The 15765-nt window shown below is 55.2% G+C and overlaps 7 protein-coding genes across 7 annotated transcripts; 3 read left to right on the top strand and 4 right to left on the bottom strand.

The window, feature by feature from the left end:
• Nucleotides 1-629: 629 nt before the first annotated feature.
• On the top strand, nt 630-2094 carry PHSY_005589 (NAD binding dehydrogenase; the record flags this gene model as incomplete). The annotated part of the gene is made up of 4 exons (XM_012336198.1): nt 630-681; nt 767-1572; nt 1662-1701; nt 1775-2094. The coding sequence occupies 4 exons, from the start codon at nt 630-632 to the stop codon at nt 2092-2094; spliced, it is 1218 nt and encodes a 405-aa protein (XP_012191588.1).
• Nucleotides 2095-2252: 158 nt separating this feature from the next.
• PHSY_005588 (hypothetical protein) lies at nt 2253-3071 on the bottom strand (the record flags this gene model as incomplete). The annotated part of the gene is made up of 1 exon (XM_012336197.1): nt 2253-3071. The coding sequence occupies one exon, from the start codon at nt 3069-3071 to the stop codon at nt 2253-2255; it is 819 nt and encodes a 272-aa protein (XP_012191587.1).
• Nucleotides 3072-3890: 819 nt separating this feature from the next.
• Nucleotides 3891-4157, bottom strand: PHSY_005587 (hypothetical protein; the record flags this gene model as incomplete). The annotated part of the gene is made up of 1 exon (XM_012336196.1): nt 3891-4157. The coding sequence occupies one exon, from the start codon at nt 4155-4157 to the stop codon at nt 3891-3893; it is 267 nt and encodes an 88-aa protein (XP_012191586.1).
• A 1553-nt stretch (nt 4158-5710) lies between these two features.
• Nucleotides 5711-10327, top strand: PHSY_005586 (hypothetical protein; the record flags this gene model as incomplete). Its single annotated transcript, XM_012336195.1, has 1 exon — nt 5711-10327. The coding sequence occupies one exon, from the start codon at nt 5711-5713 to the stop codon at nt 10325-10327; it is 4617 nt and encodes a 1538-aa protein (XP_012191585.1).
• Nucleotides 10328-10566: 239 nt separating this feature from the next.
• On the bottom strand, nt 10567-11544 carry PHSY_005585 (hypothetical protein; the record flags this gene model as incomplete). Its single annotated transcript, XM_012336194.1, has 1 exon — nt 10567-11544. One exon carries the CDS (start codon nt 11542-11544, stop codon nt 10567-10569), a length of 978 nt encoding a protein of 325 aa, XP_012191584.1.
• A 964-nt stretch (nt 11545-12508) lies between these two features.
• On the top strand, nt 12509-12926 carry PHSY_005584 (hypothetical protein; the record flags this gene model as incomplete). The annotated part of the gene is made up of 2 exons (XM_012336193.1): nt 12509-12778; nt 12873-12926. 2 exons carry the CDS (start codon nt 12509-12511, stop codon nt 12924-12926), a joined length of 324 nt encoding a protein of 107 aa, XP_012191583.1.
• A 120-nt stretch (nt 12927-13046) lies between these two features.
• PHSY_005583 (hypothetical protein) lies at nt 13047-15764 on the bottom strand (the record flags this gene model as incomplete). The annotated part of the gene is made up of 1 exon (XM_012336192.1): nt 13047-15764. One exon carries the CDS (start codon nt 15762-15764, stop codon nt 13047-13049), a length of 2718 nt encoding a protein of 905 aa, XP_012191582.1.
• Nucleotide 15765: the final 1 nt, after the last annotated feature.

The raw sequence follows: 15765 nt of genomic DNA, 5'->3' as shown, positions 1-15765 counted from the left end.
CCTAACCCTAACCCTAACCCTAACCCTAACCCTAACCCTAACCCTAACCCTAACCCTAATGGACCGTCCTCCATTTTGAAGCTAACCGTCCTCCCGCTCACTACAAAATTCAACTTTTTCTGAAGCAGACTGTCCCTCAGGTGAATACAGACGTGTCTCAGGCTTGAATTTCTTTTTGTATTTCACACCGCGTCCAAGCGACCACCCCAATGACCACCGTAAATGGAACCCCTAACCCCTAACCCTAGCTCGGAACTCCAAGCCAGACAAGCACAGAGAGCCAAGGTTGAGATAAGTCAAGACTGGCAATAGGCGAGAAGCTGGGTGGTCAAGAGAAGAACGCTGCGGTTGGTATCCTGCAGCATGATGTTGTCAGTATGGACAATCAAAGTTCCGCTCTCGGTGTCCTAAGTTGCCGACGGCTCGTTGCTGACTTTCAAGAACAGTGTTCTGTGAAGCCTAGCAGCCGCGGTCTTTGAGCTTCTTTTGTTGACACCTTCTGCACGTATAATCTAACTGCGGCCAATCCCCGCACAACTCTTGTCCCACATTCTTTTGCTTTGGAAGAACAGAAACTGCGCGACCAATTCATCGTAGCTGACTTGGCACACCGTTATAACACCTGCGCAATGTCAAGCACATACAACGTGGTTGTCATCGGTGCAGGCGAGATCAACTTTGGTGAGTCTGCAAACAGGTTCAATCAATCGAAGATGCAAAGCGCTGACAAGTGCTGAGTTTGTGGCCCCATTTCTTGCTGCTTCAGGCTCGCCCGAAGGTCCATGGAACCATTCGGCAAGGCTAGAACATATCTTCAAAGACAGCACTATTGCCCTTCGCTTCCTCGTTCTGGTAGATCCAAGCGTTGAACGTGCTGTTCAGCGGATCAGAGCGAAGCAAGCGTCAGTAGATATTGGCTGCAGATCAGCCTGGGGACCTACCGCAGTGTGCGCAAGCATTGCAGAGGCCGCCTCGTATCTGGCCACAAAGGGCGAGCAAGACGTCGACCTGGTGATCCTGGGCTGCCCGCCGCACTTTAGGGGCACGCTGGAACAAGGCAAGAGGGCTGATGTCGAGATGCTGGAGCACCTGCCCCAAGCAAGAGCATACCTTGTCGAGAAGCCTGTAGCGGCTGTCAATCCATTTGTGGACAACGACGGTGACGAGGTCGCTCGACGATTCGAAGCCACGTCAAGCTTATGCAGCGTCGGATACATGCTGCGATACAACAAGGCGATCCTCAAGATCCGCGAGACGCTGAAGGTCAATGGTCTGACACCTACATGCATCAATGCAAGGTACTTCATGGCCTACGAGCACGCCCGCAAGCTAGATTGGTGGAACAAGTCGCGATCCTGCGGACCGGTGGTAGAGCAGGCTACGCACTTTATCGACCTGATCCGATTTCTCGCTGGTGAAGAGAACGAGGCATTGCTAGACACTGTCAAAGCAACCACCGTCACGCACAACGAGACAGTGGGAACGCTATCAAAACTTGGATTCGACGAGTCTGTGATACCATCTGAAGAGAGAGTACCAAGGATCACGAGCGCCTTTTGGAAGCATGAAAAGGTGAGCATAGCAAATCGAAGCCGTCAAACATGCTGTACGAGACGATGCTGACACCGAGATTCCTAAACGGCTCCGCGCGCCTCCGACAGGGCACGATCGGGTCCCTTACGCACGGCATCACTCTGCACGGTAAGCATTGACCCAGGTCAGAGCCGCTCCAGGCGGAAAGCATACTGACGACACGCCACAAATGTTTGCACAGGCACCACATACGACACAGAGATCGAGGTGCTCGCTGATGGATGGATCCTACGAGTACGCAATGCGTACGATCCAGTCTCAACATTGGCGATACGACGCCCAGGCCAGGCAGAGGAAGAGATCATAAAGATCAAGGACGATCCCTTCCTGAGCGAGTTCGAGTGCTTGACACGAGCTACGCAGCCAGGAATTGCCGAGATGAAGGGTGGAGAGGATGTGCCGACCGAGCCGCTTAGTTCTTTTGCGGATGCACTCAAGACATACAAGCTATCATGGAAGATCCGGCTGGCTGCCGAAGAAGATGCTGCTACATCGAGATGATTTCACACGGCTCCGCCCGTGGGATCCGGGCCACGGACGTTCGTTGGGTCCGAATCCAGACGGCACACACTTGTCTGATGATGATGCTGTGACGTACAATGTGCTTGTCTTCTTTCAAGGTCGGAATAGAGCATTACAGACGATGCGAGGTGAGAATCTCAAGGAAGCGTGTAACCGCCGTCGATGAGAGTGTCGCTGCCTGTTTGATAGGATGAAGCGTCGCTGGCAAGGTAGAGGAAGAGGCCCTTGATTTCCTTGACGTGGCCTTGTCTGCCGAGCGCCGACATGCGATAGGCCTCGTTGACCACGCGCGGACTGGCACCGAGCTTGGTGTCGAAGAAGCCCGGACTGACGATGTTGACGCGTGCAAAATCCCTCCACTCTCTAGCCAGCGACTTGCCCATGTGAGTGACGGCGGCCTTGGTCGAGTTGTAGACGGGCTGATCGACGGGAACGTTGACAATGTGAGCGGACATGCTCGAAGTGATGATGAGGTTGCCCTTGCCCTGTCGCTTGAAGACCTCGCCTACGTATTTGGCACAGTAGAAGACGCCGTCGACGTTGACTTCCATCTGACGCTTATACTCGTCGACGGTCTGCTCGAGGATGGGTTTGGAGATGGCCATGCCGGCGTTGGCGACAAAGACGTCTATACGGCCAAAGTCGGCGACAACCTGTTCAATGGTGGAGCGAACCTTGTCGACTTTCGAGACCTCGCACTGGTACGCCTTTGCTCGAATCGAGTGTGCTTTTGCGAGCTCCTGGGCTTTCTGGATGGCTACGTCGTTCGAGTTGTACCAGAGAGCAACATCGGCGCCAGCTTCAGCGACGGCCTCGATGGCCGCATATCCAAGACCATCGCTTGCGCCTGTGACGACGACGACCTTGCCCTTCATGCTAAGCTGCTGGAGCACATTGGTAGGCGTATCAGGAACAGGTCGTGCCTGTCGAGCAGCAGAGCAGTCCTCGATTGTCATCGACATGGTTGCTAGAAAATTCTGAGAGCAGGGAAGTGGTGAGAGCGGTGCGAGATCGAGCAGAGATGCTTTCGCGTCGTCGAGTTGCTGGTAGTGTAGGAAGAAAGCGGAAGGTGAGAATGTGTTCTTGGCTCGACCACTTGGCGGCGAACAAGCTCGCAGAGATTGCCGACGTGCGGGGTGATGTGTAGGCTGAGTGTGCACGCTCCAGCTGCAACATTACCGGACAAGAGTGCAGCTGCAGGCTTGGGGGAGCTGACTGTACCGGCGTTGGGCGCGGGCGGATTGCTTCGGCAAGCTCGGCCAATTTGTGCGCCATTTGGCCGAGAAGAACCAGCTGAGGCGCGCAGGTGTGGAGTATCGTTTTTGAAGGATTGACGGCAACCCTCGGTAATAGAACCTCTCGTGTGATGAGAGCAGCAAAGGCAACAAGGTGGCTGCTATGCTCCTCAACGACATCAACTGATCATTGAGATTCAGATCCATACCTCAATCAGAGACTTTTTCAATTGAAAGACCCAAAGAATAGTTCGCATGCTTGCTCTCAAACGTCAGCTCAAGCCCAGAATTTCCCTCTCGTTTTAAGACACGATTTTTGTCATTTCTTTTTGATTTCTTTTTTGGCTGGTGTGTAAAAAAAGATTGGCTGGCAGCCTGTCGAACGACGATCAGTTTCGACCAGCTAGCAGCAGCCTGCTTCTGTTGTTGTGACTGACGAAGTGAAAGGCAAAGGACTGTCTACCAAGGCTAACCGCCGATCATCTGGCTGGCTCAACGCCGATCGCGATTCTGAGGCTCGCACCTTTTGCTGACATTGCGTCAGGAAATCACGGTCAGCGCAACGTACGGTGGGTGGGTGAACGAGTGCTCTACAGCATAGACGAGCCGGTGTCGGTACCGCTGAATGCATTTGTCAAAATCTGAGACTGAGTGCGTGAACGCTTCCGTTTCCGCACAGGCAATCGATAAGACGGATAGCACTTGCCGCCTAGTGCTCGTCGCCTTTCGGGTTGCATACTTCGGGAAGAGCTTATAACCGGACTCAGAACAACATGCGGTAGTGACGGAGCATGTGATCTGTCGCATGTGTAGGCGAAAGTAGCCGTAGTCGAGTAAGCTCTTATGGTAGCCGCGATCACATCATTCTGACCGTACAGAACAAGACCGACATCGCAGCTGGCAAAATACACCCTGGCTGCTAGATTTGCATTGCCGTTGAGCAATTGTGTGGCTTGCATCCGGCACGCAATCCTTTCGGCAACGAACAAGGTACAGAGGTTGCCGCTTATGCTGAGTTCGGTCTCTCCGCGGCATCAAACAAGTTAAAGTTTGCGGCCCGACAAAGCACAAGCAGCATCTTAGGTGTGCCGGAACGGAAGCATCAAACAAGGCACATCCGTGGAACAAAAGGGTCTTGTCGATCCCGGAACCGCTGTGATGTCATGCAGTCAGCAAATCTTGAGGCACTATACCAGCGTGAGAAAAGAAACATCAAAATCCCATTTGGAAATTCGCCGTTCCACGGTGTTTGAGAAAACGAAGGCCTTGGCGCGATGTCCCACAGCCGCTCCGAAGAGGCAGGCTTAAACTTGGAACAAGTGGAGGGGGTTTGACTTCGTAGCTCGCCGTACCTGCCCACTATCCAGAAGTTGCTACCGGTTGCTACAAAGTGAGAGTCTCCAAAGTGCTTTGTGCATCCCAACCAGTGCTAATTAGAGGCCAGAGGAAGTCCCGGAAGTCGGGTGACATCGAGTCACTTGCGGACTGGCAATGACTCGAAGTAGCCAGGAGCTCCTCCACGGAACAGCAATCGTTCAGCGCTGTGGAAACGCGCAGTGAATGGACATCCGGTTCCGACATTTCGTCAGAAGCCCAAGGGCTAGTGGAGGGTTGACTCGAGCTGGCAAGCGAAAAGTACTGTAAGGGGATGGCATACCGACAATGTGTAGCAAGGCGGCGCTTGCAAGAAGCGCGGTCAATTTCATGTCCGTCCCAACGTGCTGCCGGGTAATCGCCGTTCAACAGTGCGATAAGTCTGGCGAAAAAACTTTCATAGCAGGGCTGCATCCTCCACACTATCCCGAGAGAGAGATCGCCTTATCGAGCCACAAAGTTTTCTCATGGCATTTGCTTTGCCGAAGCGGCACCAGGTGCAAAACCGTAAGGCAAATAAATAATCATGGTCACCGAAGCGCCGCTGCATCACCTGTACAGTGCAAATCCTTCGTGTCCTGCTCCTACGAGTCGCAACTCCTCGCTCTCCATTCGCAGTGTTGGCAGAGCAGTCTGCATGTTTTTCCACATTTCGACCTCAGACGGAGTTTAGACGCAGTCCACAGATCTTCCCGGCAACTTGGGTGCTGGTATAACTCACCGTCATATTCGTCCCACCCGTGGTCAACCTTCGCTTTCACCTTTCACCTTCACATCCCCTCCTTCAGCATCCAGCGAAGACTGTCTTATCGTCGGATCTAATTTCGCATCCTGCCCATCGTCAATCCAGACGTTGGCAGATCAGTCCAGCGCGCCGAACCCGGCCCTTTATCCATTCAACAAAGAAAGGTTCGAGTTGACACGGTTGAATACCGCCAACCATGGCGTCCGCATCACAGCAGGCGCCCATCGTGCCTCCTCGCGAGATGAAGGAGGCCGAGACAGTGCAAAACACCAGCGCAGCTCCCCTTGATCGTGTCACCAGTACCGGTACATGGGGTGAACCAGAACATGGCGAGCATGTCAACGTCGACCAAGCCATGCAGGACTTCCAGCTCGCACGACAATCATCACGCGGCTCTGCGACCAGTGTCGGCGCGTCCGCATCATCCTCTGGTCTCCGTGGCGGCTCTGCGATCGGCCGTGCTCTTAGCGGCGGCGACCGCAAGAAGCAGCCAAAGATCAACGAGAATGAACTCGATCTCGAAAACGTCCCTTCTGAAGACGCCTACGAGAACGACTTCGATCTTGGCAAATGGCTTTTGACACGCAGTGCACAGGCCAAGGACGAGGGCATCGACGATGGAAAGCCTGTTGGAATGCTTTGGAGGGACATCTCCATCACTGCTCCTGGCTCTGGCGGAGGCGGCATCTTTGTAAAGACCCTGCCCATCGCCATCTCCAACACCGCCTGGAGAGATCCCATCGGCGTCCTCACCACTCTGATTCCACCGCTCTCCAATCTCTTTGCCCCCCGCAACATGCCCACCACCACCCTTCTCCACAGCTCAAGTGGCATTCTCAAGCCAAGCGAGATGCTCCTCGTCCTCGGTCGACCAGGCTCCGGTTGCTCCACCGTGCTCCGTGCCATCACCTCCAAGAACCATACCAACGTCTCTGCTTCAGGCAAGATCCTTTATGGAGGTCTCTCTCCCGACGAGATCAATCGCAAGTACCGAGGTGAGGTCGTTTTTGTCGACGAGGAGGACGTCCACTTCCCCACCCTCACCGTCGGTCAGACGCTTGAGTTTGCCCTCAAGAACAAAGTTCCTCATCGATCACGCCGACTCAAGGGCGAGTCTCGCCAGCAGTTCATCGAGACTTGCATCGATGTCATGCTCAAGATGTTTGGCATGACCCATGTCCGCGACACCATCGTCGGCGACCAAGCCGTTCGCGGAGTATCTGGAGGCGAGCGAAAGCGAACAACCATCTCCGAGGCTCTCGCCACCCGCGCCAGTGTCATTGCCTGGGATAATTCCACACGGGGTCTCGATGCCTCCACCGCGCTTGACTATGCACGCTCTCTTCGCATCATCACCGACCTTGCTCAGCGCTCCACCATCGCTACCCTATACCAAGTCTCTGAAAGCATCTTTGATCTCTTCGACCGTGTCGCCGTCATTGATCAGGGCCGATGCATCTATTACGGTCCACGTAAGCTTGCTCGTTCTTACTTCTACGAGCTCGGCTACGATACGCCTGACCGTCAGACCACTGCCGATTTCGTCACGGCCCTCACCGACGTCAACCAAGTCGTCTTCCGTCCTGGCATGAGGGACCGTGCACCCAAGACGGCCGAAGATCGCGAACGTGTATGGAGGTCCAGCAGCCTCTATCGACAGCTCGAAGGCGAGATGGAGTCCTACGAGCAACATTTGGCTCAGTCAGAGCAAGCCGACCAGCTCAAGCAGACCGTCCGCTCCGAAAAGCGCAAGGGTGTCAGCAAGGGATCCAGCTACACGGTCAGCTTCTGGGATCAGATCCTTAGCTGCATCTGGCGACAGCTTCTCATCAAGTGGGGCGCAAGAGGCGATCTCTACGTCAAGCTCTTCACCATCATCTCGGTCTCTTTCATGATCTCGTCGCTCTTCTACAAGCAGCCGTTCGACTCCGAGGGTGTCTTCACTCGCGGCGGTATCCTGCTTTTCGCCTGTTTGTTCAACGGTTGGCTTCAGCTTTCCGAGTCCTTCGAAGCCGTCGCCGGTCGACCTATGCTTAGCAGACATCAGCAGTTTGCCTTCTACCGGCCCTCAGCGGTGGTTCTGGCGCGAGCTCTGGTCGACATCCCCTTCCTCCTAGTGCAATGCTTCCTTTCGTCCATCATCATCTACTTCCTTTCGAACCTGAGGAGCAACGGCGGCGCCTTCTGGATCTTTTACGTCTACTGCTTCCTCTCCTCGTACTCCTTGACCGCGCTCTACCGCATGTGCGCCGCTTTCTCGCCCGGGTTTAACGAAGCCATCCGCTTCTCGGTGCTTGCACTCAACGTCCTCATCATTTGGGTTGGCTACGTTCTTCGCAGGCCCCAGATGAATTGGCTGATTTGGCTCAGCTATGCACAGCCGATCAGCTACGCATTTGAAGGCTTCTTGGCGAACGAGCTCAACTATCCCATCAATTGCGCACCGCAACAGATCGTGCCCTTTGGCGAAGTCAGAGACGTTGCGTACCAGACCTGCTCGCTCACCGGCGGCGTACCCGGCTCGGTCGTCGTCAACAGTGCTGACTACCTGTCCACCACATTCGGATACTCGAGGTCAAACATTGGTCGCAACGTAGGCGTCATGATCGCTTTCTCTGTGCTTTATCTTATCCCGACGGTCATCGGAGCCGAAATCATGAACTTTGGTGGTGCCGGCGGTGGCGTCACCGTTTTTGCTCGAACCAAAGCAGCCAAGGCCAAGCTTGCGGCCTCAAAGCCTGCCGCGAACGATGACATCGAGGAGAAGGCCGCCATTGCAGCGAACCACCCGAGTTCGAACGATAGCAACGGTAGCGTCACTCGTGCCAACTCGCCGACTGACTCCGGCAAGAACAGTAGGTCTGACAAGCAAGTCTCGGCCAAGTCGGCGGATGAACTCGACAAAAAGGCCATCTTCACATGGAAGGACGTCTCGCTCACGTTGCCAACCGGGCGGAAGCTGCTCGACGACATCACTGGATACGTCAAGCCAGGTACCATCACGGCGCTGATGGGCGCTTCAGGTGCCGGTAAGACAACGCTACTCACTGCGCTTTCGCAGCGAGGGGTTGCCGGTGCTCTCTCGGGTGATATTCTTGTCGACGGCAAACCTCTCGGACCAGGATTCCAGCGTGGAACCGGCTTCGTCCTCCAAGGTGACATCCATCTTGCATCGCAGACCGTGCGAGAGGCGATCGAGTTCTCGGCACTTCTACGTCAGCCTGCGGAAGTTCCGCGTGAGCAGAAATTGGCCGACGCCAAGCGTGCAATCGAGCTTCTCGAGCTGGAGGATCTTCAAGATGCGCTCATCGGTGTTCCTGGTTTCGGCCTCGGTGTAGAGCGCAGGAAGCGAGTCACGATCGCCGTTGAGCTCGCTGCCAAGCCTGACTTGCTTCTCTTCCTGGACGAGCCCACCTCTGGTCTCGACTCGGCTGGCGCTGCTTCCATCGTCCGACTCATCCGCCGTCTTGCCAGCGAAGGACAGGCCATTCTCTGCACCATTCACCAGCCTAGCGCCTTGCTCTTCGAGTCGTTCGACAATCTATTGCTTCTGCAGCCTGGTGGAAAGACAGCCTACATGGGACAGATCGGCAACGAGCGAGCCAAGGGCTCCGACCGCGTACGAGAGTACTTTGAACGAAATGGCGCCCCCGCATGCCCTCCGACCACTAATGTCGCCGAATACATGCTCGAGGTGGTTGCACAAAAGTCCCAAAAGCCGTGGTCTGAGCGATGGAAGGCATCGCCCGAAGCCAAGGCGCTCCGTCAAGAAGTCGAAAGCATCAACGCCGAACGGGCAGGTCGTCCCGTCATTCAGGACTCGCGCGCCGAGCGTGAATACTCGGCTACGCTCAAGACGCAGATTGTCGAGTGCACCAAGCGTCAGTTCCGTGATCTCTGGAGAGACGCACCCTTTGCCTACGGCATCCTCTTTTCGAACATTGTCACTGGTTTCGCGGCCGGAGGTGGCTTCGCTCACCTGGGCAACTCGGTCACCGACTTGCAGTACCGCGTCTTTGTCGTTTTCCTCGTCATCCTCAACTTCCCCGCCACGGTCAACTCGATCATCTCCAAGTTCTGGGAGATGAGAATCACCTTCACGGTTCGCGAAGGTCCTTCCAAGACGTACTCGTGGATCGCTTTCATGACAGCTTTCGTGGCCGTATCGATCCCCATCGCTCTTGTTGCGTCGGTGCTGTTCTTCCTGCCTTCCTTTTTCTTGCCCTTCTATACGCAGCCGTCGACGGTGGCAGGTATGTGGTACCTGATGATCTTCCTTGTGACGTGCTACGAGATGTTCTTCTCGTTGGCGCTTGCCGCAGCTTGCCCTACACCCGTGACTGCAGCCAATCTGCTACCCTTCTTGCTGCCGTTTGTTGCTATCGTCAATGGTGTCATCAAGCCCATCTCGACGCTGCCGAAACCGTGGAAGGAGCTCATCTACGCCAATCCTCTCTACTGGTACGTGCGCTCCATGGTAGGCAACATCCTTCACGATCTTCCCGTTCGATGTCGTCAGGAGGATTTGGCGATCTTCAATCCACCTGCCAGCCAGACGTGTGGTCAGTATGCCTTGCAGTGGGTCGAGTCGGTGGGAGGCCAGCTGCTCAACCCTGACGCCAACAGCCGATGCGAGTTTTGCCAGTACCAGGTCGGCGATCAGTTTGCTGCTACGTTGGGAGCCACTTGGGGTTTCCGCTGGAAGGGTGTCGGTATCGTGGCAGGCTATACCATCGGTCAGCTGTTCTTGGCTTACGTCGCTTACTGGTACTTTACCGAGAAGGGCTACGGCATCGGCGCTGGCCTCTTCTCGGGTTTTGTTGGAAAGGTCAAACGTTTCGGCAAGGGTCGAGAGTAGAAGCTTTCCTATTTATCTAGCTGCTTTGTCGCTTTAATCTTGCATCTTCTTTCCATACAATGCTACTTACTGTCTTTGTTGCTCAAATTAGTCGTGATCGTCGAGGACTTATCTGAATGTTTAAGCAGAACACGGGCACACTTCAAACGATAGGCAACCAGCATAAATGTATATTGCTCTTGGACGAAAAGGGACCCTACGGATGGCCAGCACGAGACTGGACCAAAGCACGATCAGATTCAGGCCGAAGCGGCCTCGATGAGACTCTTGAGCGCGGCCTTATAGTCAACTGCGGGGTGTTCGTCGATGACTGCGACACCACGTGCCTTTTCATGGGCGAGAGCAGCTTCGTCGTGGATGGAATCAATGTAACCGGTGAACTGACCGGTAGCCATTTCGACAAACAATTGAGCCTGCTCGTCGAACATGCCTGCCTTCTTGAATGTGTCGAGCCACGCTTCTTGAGGGACGGGCACAGCATTGACTTTCGTGCCTGTGATCTCAGAGATGTAGCCGGCGATCTCCGGAACGGTCTTCTTCTCCGTCACGAGCTGGACCGCCGTGATGTGACCCTTCTTCGCGACATTGGCTGAAGAGGAAGGCGGGGCGATGAGGTACTTGAGTGCAGTGATAGCGATGGCGTTTGAGTCGGTCATCTGGTACGATCTGTCGAATGGGATCATCATGGACGGGAGAATATGAGGAGGGTTAAGTGCGAGTGGGAGGACGGATTTGAAGTTGGAGAGGAAGTACGGAGGTCGAAGAGCGTAGAGCTCGATGCCATCGCGCAGCTTAGCCAGGAAGCCGTTTTCTGCGATATGCACGTTGCGGATGGGTCCAGTACCGCTGCTCTTCTCGCCTCCGACCGAAGAGAGGTAGACAATCTTCGTCAGGGTAGAGCTAGAATTAGCAGCCTCGGTGATCGAATCGACCCAGGTCTGAGAGAGGGAGAAGGGGTCCTTCTCGCCGTAAAAGGGAGGGTTCATGATGTAGGCCGCCTGACTGCCATCCAAGGCTTGCTTGACGGAGTCAACATTGGCAATATCCAGAGGAGTCTGAGAGACGGTGACGTTGCTACTGCCGGCACGAAGCTTTGCGGGAGAGCGAGCAGCGAGTCGGACTCGAATGCCAGGATGTTGCTGCTGCAAGAGCTCAGCGAGGCGGACAGCGCTCGCTGAGGTTGCAGGGAAGATGCTGATTTGCGATGGTGCCGACATTTCGGAATGTATATCAAGTGCTATGCTTTGATAAACGCGGTGTGAATAGCTTTCGTATAGTAGGGCTCGGGGAGGGATCTGTGGCTTGAGATATTCTTGTGTTTGTTGGCTGAAGGAGTGATGATGACGGACTGGATTGATGGTCAGGATGCACTGATTATATAGACATGAGCATGGCCATACCGAGTGAGGTACTAGGTACGACATGATGCAAAGTACGGATCCCAGCTATCTCCTCGAGCATCGATATTGCACTGAGACCCTACTGTCGCGACACGACCTTGTCTCCGGCGAGGGAGTCACAGACAACGTTGCTCAACAGAGCAACTTCAAACGGCTATGGGAGGTTTCCGGAAGGACGCGAAAGTGGTGGTATCGCTAAACACCGAGCGGAGTAACGCGCAACGTCGGTGCTAAGCGAGCAACGTGGTGCTGTGGAGAAGAAGTCAATCAAGCATGTCCATGGCTTGCTCGGGGAATGCAACATCATGTCGGGATTGGAAGGCGTGCCAACTCCACGGAGATACCTGTCACGCTCGAAATCGACCGATTCAGGTCCCAGCGTCGTTGGAGATCAAAGATGGCGTGAGCGGCAATATCTCAACAAGGCTTACAAGGCCGACATCGAAGATATTTCCGCGGCTCTGCCGCCAGGAGCGCTCATCCCCGGCTCTCTCCCGACTGGAAAGCCTTTCAAGGTGATTCTAGAAGCATTCAGACCGACATCGTAGAATGTTTAACAGATGTCATGACTTGAGCTTTGTCGGACGTATCCGCACCCGAATCCACGGAGATCAAGATCGCCGTTGGCAAAGCACGTCTTGAATCATCTCTGCAGCAGCGCTCCCTCCGCATCTCAACCTCCACATAATTTAGAACACCATCTTCGTAGGACTGTGGTCGCAACTTACCTTCTCGTCTGTGATCCGCTCATAACTTGAAACATTGGGTATCGCCTTTCACCATGCCTGTTGTGCACGTCGTCTCATTCAAGTACAAGGATTCAGTCTCTTCCGAGGATCGACTGGATCTGTACAACCACTTCGGCACGTTCAAGGCTGAGTGCCTCTACACGGACGGAAAACCATACATCCTCGATTTCAAGAGCTCGACCGAAAACACTTCGCCCGAGAACGCAGGCAAAGGATTCCACCACATCTTCGTCTCGACGTTCCCAACGCAGGAACACGTCAAACACTATCTCGAAGAAGACCCAGTACACCTCGCTTTCGTTGTAAGTAGTTCGCCCAGATGACCGGAGCCGAACGTTGACATCAAGACTGACCGCCAAGCTGCTTTGCACGGACGCTTTCGATCATCGCTCGCAGGAAAAGGTCAAGCCCGCCATTGCGGACGTTTTCATCTACGACTTCGAAGTGTAAGCCTTCGTGTCACTCACAGCACGAAACAATTCGCCCGGTGAGACGCATACCTTCATAGCTTAGAGTATACAATACAACCGGTTGGTCAACTCGATAGGTTCCTTTCGCACATGGTTGTGACTACGACCGCGAACGGATCGAGCCTGATGACGACACTCGAGCCTCAGCAGCTTTGCTCGCCGTCGAGGCTCGGATGGAGCCTTCGCGCGTGTTGGTCGAATTGGACAAAGGGCGCTTGACACTTGCTTGTGTTGCTTCGCTGCGCCGAAGAGACGAAGCAGTGGGCCGGGTGACGGATGACGAGGAGCCAGAGACAATTCTGCGGGAGGTGAGCGCTGGCGTCTTGCTCGAAGCCGAGCCAGCCACCGCAGGCGTAGAGACAACACGCGTCTTTTGCTTCTGATCGAGCTCTTGCTTCTCGCGGGTGGAGAGCCTTCGTCGCGATTGGGCGACAGCAGTAGCAGCAGCATCAGTTGATGCAGCGTCTTCAGTAACATGTGGCTGTTCCGATGGGGAGACCTGCGTCTCACCTCGAGCGCGCTTCGACATCCGTGGCGAGGCTTCCTCTGATGTCGCCTTGGAAGCGGATCCATCCGAAATGCGTCGGCTCGTCCGCCTCTTGGCGGTGCTACTGGAATCTGCTGCCTCTCCTTCTTCTTCGACCTTCCTCTTGCGACCTCCGGTCTGACTATCCACTTCCTGCACCGTCTCACCCTTAGGAGACAACTCGTCTTCTGCCGCGTTCCCACCGGACAAACGTGATGAGCGTCGTGTCGAAGTCTGAGCTACGCTTTTCACCTTTTTCGCAGTGGAGGAGACACCGAAAATCGCATCGAGCTCGGGATTGTTTGCGAAGCTTTCGCCAAAGCTGATCGCTCCCGCATTCGCTGAGTCTTTGCTCAGCCTGCCTTTCCGAGTAGATCGACGCGAGCTGGAAAAGTCCGCATTTTCGAGCGCGCCATCGCTGGCACTGTCCGCCGTGTCGACGGTGCTGGTCGAGGAAGGCATCTCGGCGTCCTCTGCAACCACGGACAGGCTACCGAGATCGTCGCGACGCTTTTGATCGCGGGCATGGATCTCAGCCACTTCATGTTCGTCCAGCCGCTTGAGCGATGTGACCCTCGAAGGTTGAGTCGCGTTGCTCCGTTGCAGCAAGATGCGGTCGCGCTCATTTCGGAGCTCGCGTGCTTCTGCTTCCAACGACTCGCACCGGTCGGCAAAGTGTAATCGCTCCTTTTGTGCCGTCTCAAGCTCCGACTTCAACGATCTCGCTTGTTCGATCGCTTCGGAATCGCTGACTGCTGGAGATGAAGAGGCCTGGTCGAGCATAGTCCTAGCGCGCTGTTCGGCCTCGACGAGTTGGGCGACTTGCTTTTCCTTTCTCTCGATATTTTGCTCAGCTTGTGCAACCTGTCTGACGAGTTGAGCCAGCTTCTTTTCCATGTCCACCCTCTCCCTCTGCCAGTCGATGCGTTGCGATGCGCCGCCACTTGTTGACGCGCTCGAGGCTGCGATTGCGGCAGATGCAAGCGAGCCGACGTGCGAAGGACCGTTGGTCTTGTTGAGAGAAAGTCGAGCGTCATTCTCGAGATCCTGGTGAATGTCGTGTTCGAGCTTGGTCGCCCAGGTTTGTTCGCGCGCTTCGGCGGCAAGGCGCTGACTCTGTGCCGCGTAGTACATGCTGCGTTCTGTGCGAAGGTCGAGAAGAGCCTGAACATGCGAGTGGATGGCATTGGATGTAAGCTCAAGAGCGCGCAAAGCCGGATGAGAGGCTTTGCTCGATGAGCCTGAAACCAGTGCGCCTGAAGCCGTCGAGCGAAGCGTATCATTTGCGGGGAAGAGGTCTCTCTGGAAGAGCGGACGATGTCCATCGAGCCACGTGTCGTTGGAAGGAGATCGCTTCGTGCCGCCAGCACTGTTCAGGCTGCTGGATGAGACGGAACGAGAGCCTCCCGAGTCGCCACTCGTCTTGGTCGCCGCAAGTGTTGAATCCTTCCTCTTCTTGCCATCGTCCTGTTCGGCCTCAACCATGTCCAGCAGCTCCTGATCGGCACGTCGCGCAGCATTGATAGCCTCGGTTGCAAGCCGCTTGAGAGCTTGGTTGTACTCGACAAGATGAATCCGCTTCTGCTCGAGATCCTGTACCTGTTGAGCGTACAGACCTGCTGCACCAGATCTGGACGATGAAGCGGTCGGTGGTTCGTCGAAGGCGGATGCGACAATCTGGAAGTCGGGAACGGCAGAGCGGATCGCCGAGCTGGTAACTTCGCCGATTCGTGCGCGGACTCGCGCCACAGAACGGTCGTTGCAAGACTTGTACTGCAGTGCTGAAGCTTTGACTGCCTGCAAATCCCTCCTCATACGAGCGAGCGCCTCCTTGGTGGCCTTGTGTGCGGTGCGTTCCATCTCGAGCTGGTTGGTTAGGTGGATGAGCTTAGCTTTGGACGATTCGGCTTTGCGCTCGAAGTCCGCGGATCGCTCTATCTCCTCCTTCTGAAATCTTTTTGTTCGTTCCAATGAGGCGGTGAGCGTGCGATTTTTGGCAGTCAAGGCGGTACGCACTTCGATGTCCTCCTCGCGCTGCGCGATCATGGCGTGTAGGGCATCGGCGAGAGCTGCGAGCGAATCTTCGCGCATGCCTGAAGCATTGAGCGGCGAGCGCAGATAGCCTCGCGATATGAGAGTAGCGTTGAGCTGTTCGAACGTGGGTGGGATGCTCTTGTCGGTTTCCATCGAAATGTCGGCAGGGAGGTCAGGAAGATGATCGTAGGGCCCCGGCTGAGCTGCCAGTGCAGTTGTTGCTTGGGCCATTTGAGCCTCAGAGACGAACGTAGTCATC

This window comes from Pseudozyma hubeiensis (assembly GCF_000403515.1).
Source record: "Pseudozyma hubeiensis SY62 DNA, scaffold: PHS51, whole genome shotgun sequence".
NCBI classification, from domain to species: Eukaryota; Fungi; Basidiomycota; class Ustilaginomycetes; order Ustilaginales; family Ustilaginaceae; genus Pseudozyma; species Pseudozyma hubeiensis.
The sequence above is the reverse complement of the archived record's forward strand: the minus strand, read 5'-3'. Positions and strand labels throughout refer to the sequence as shown.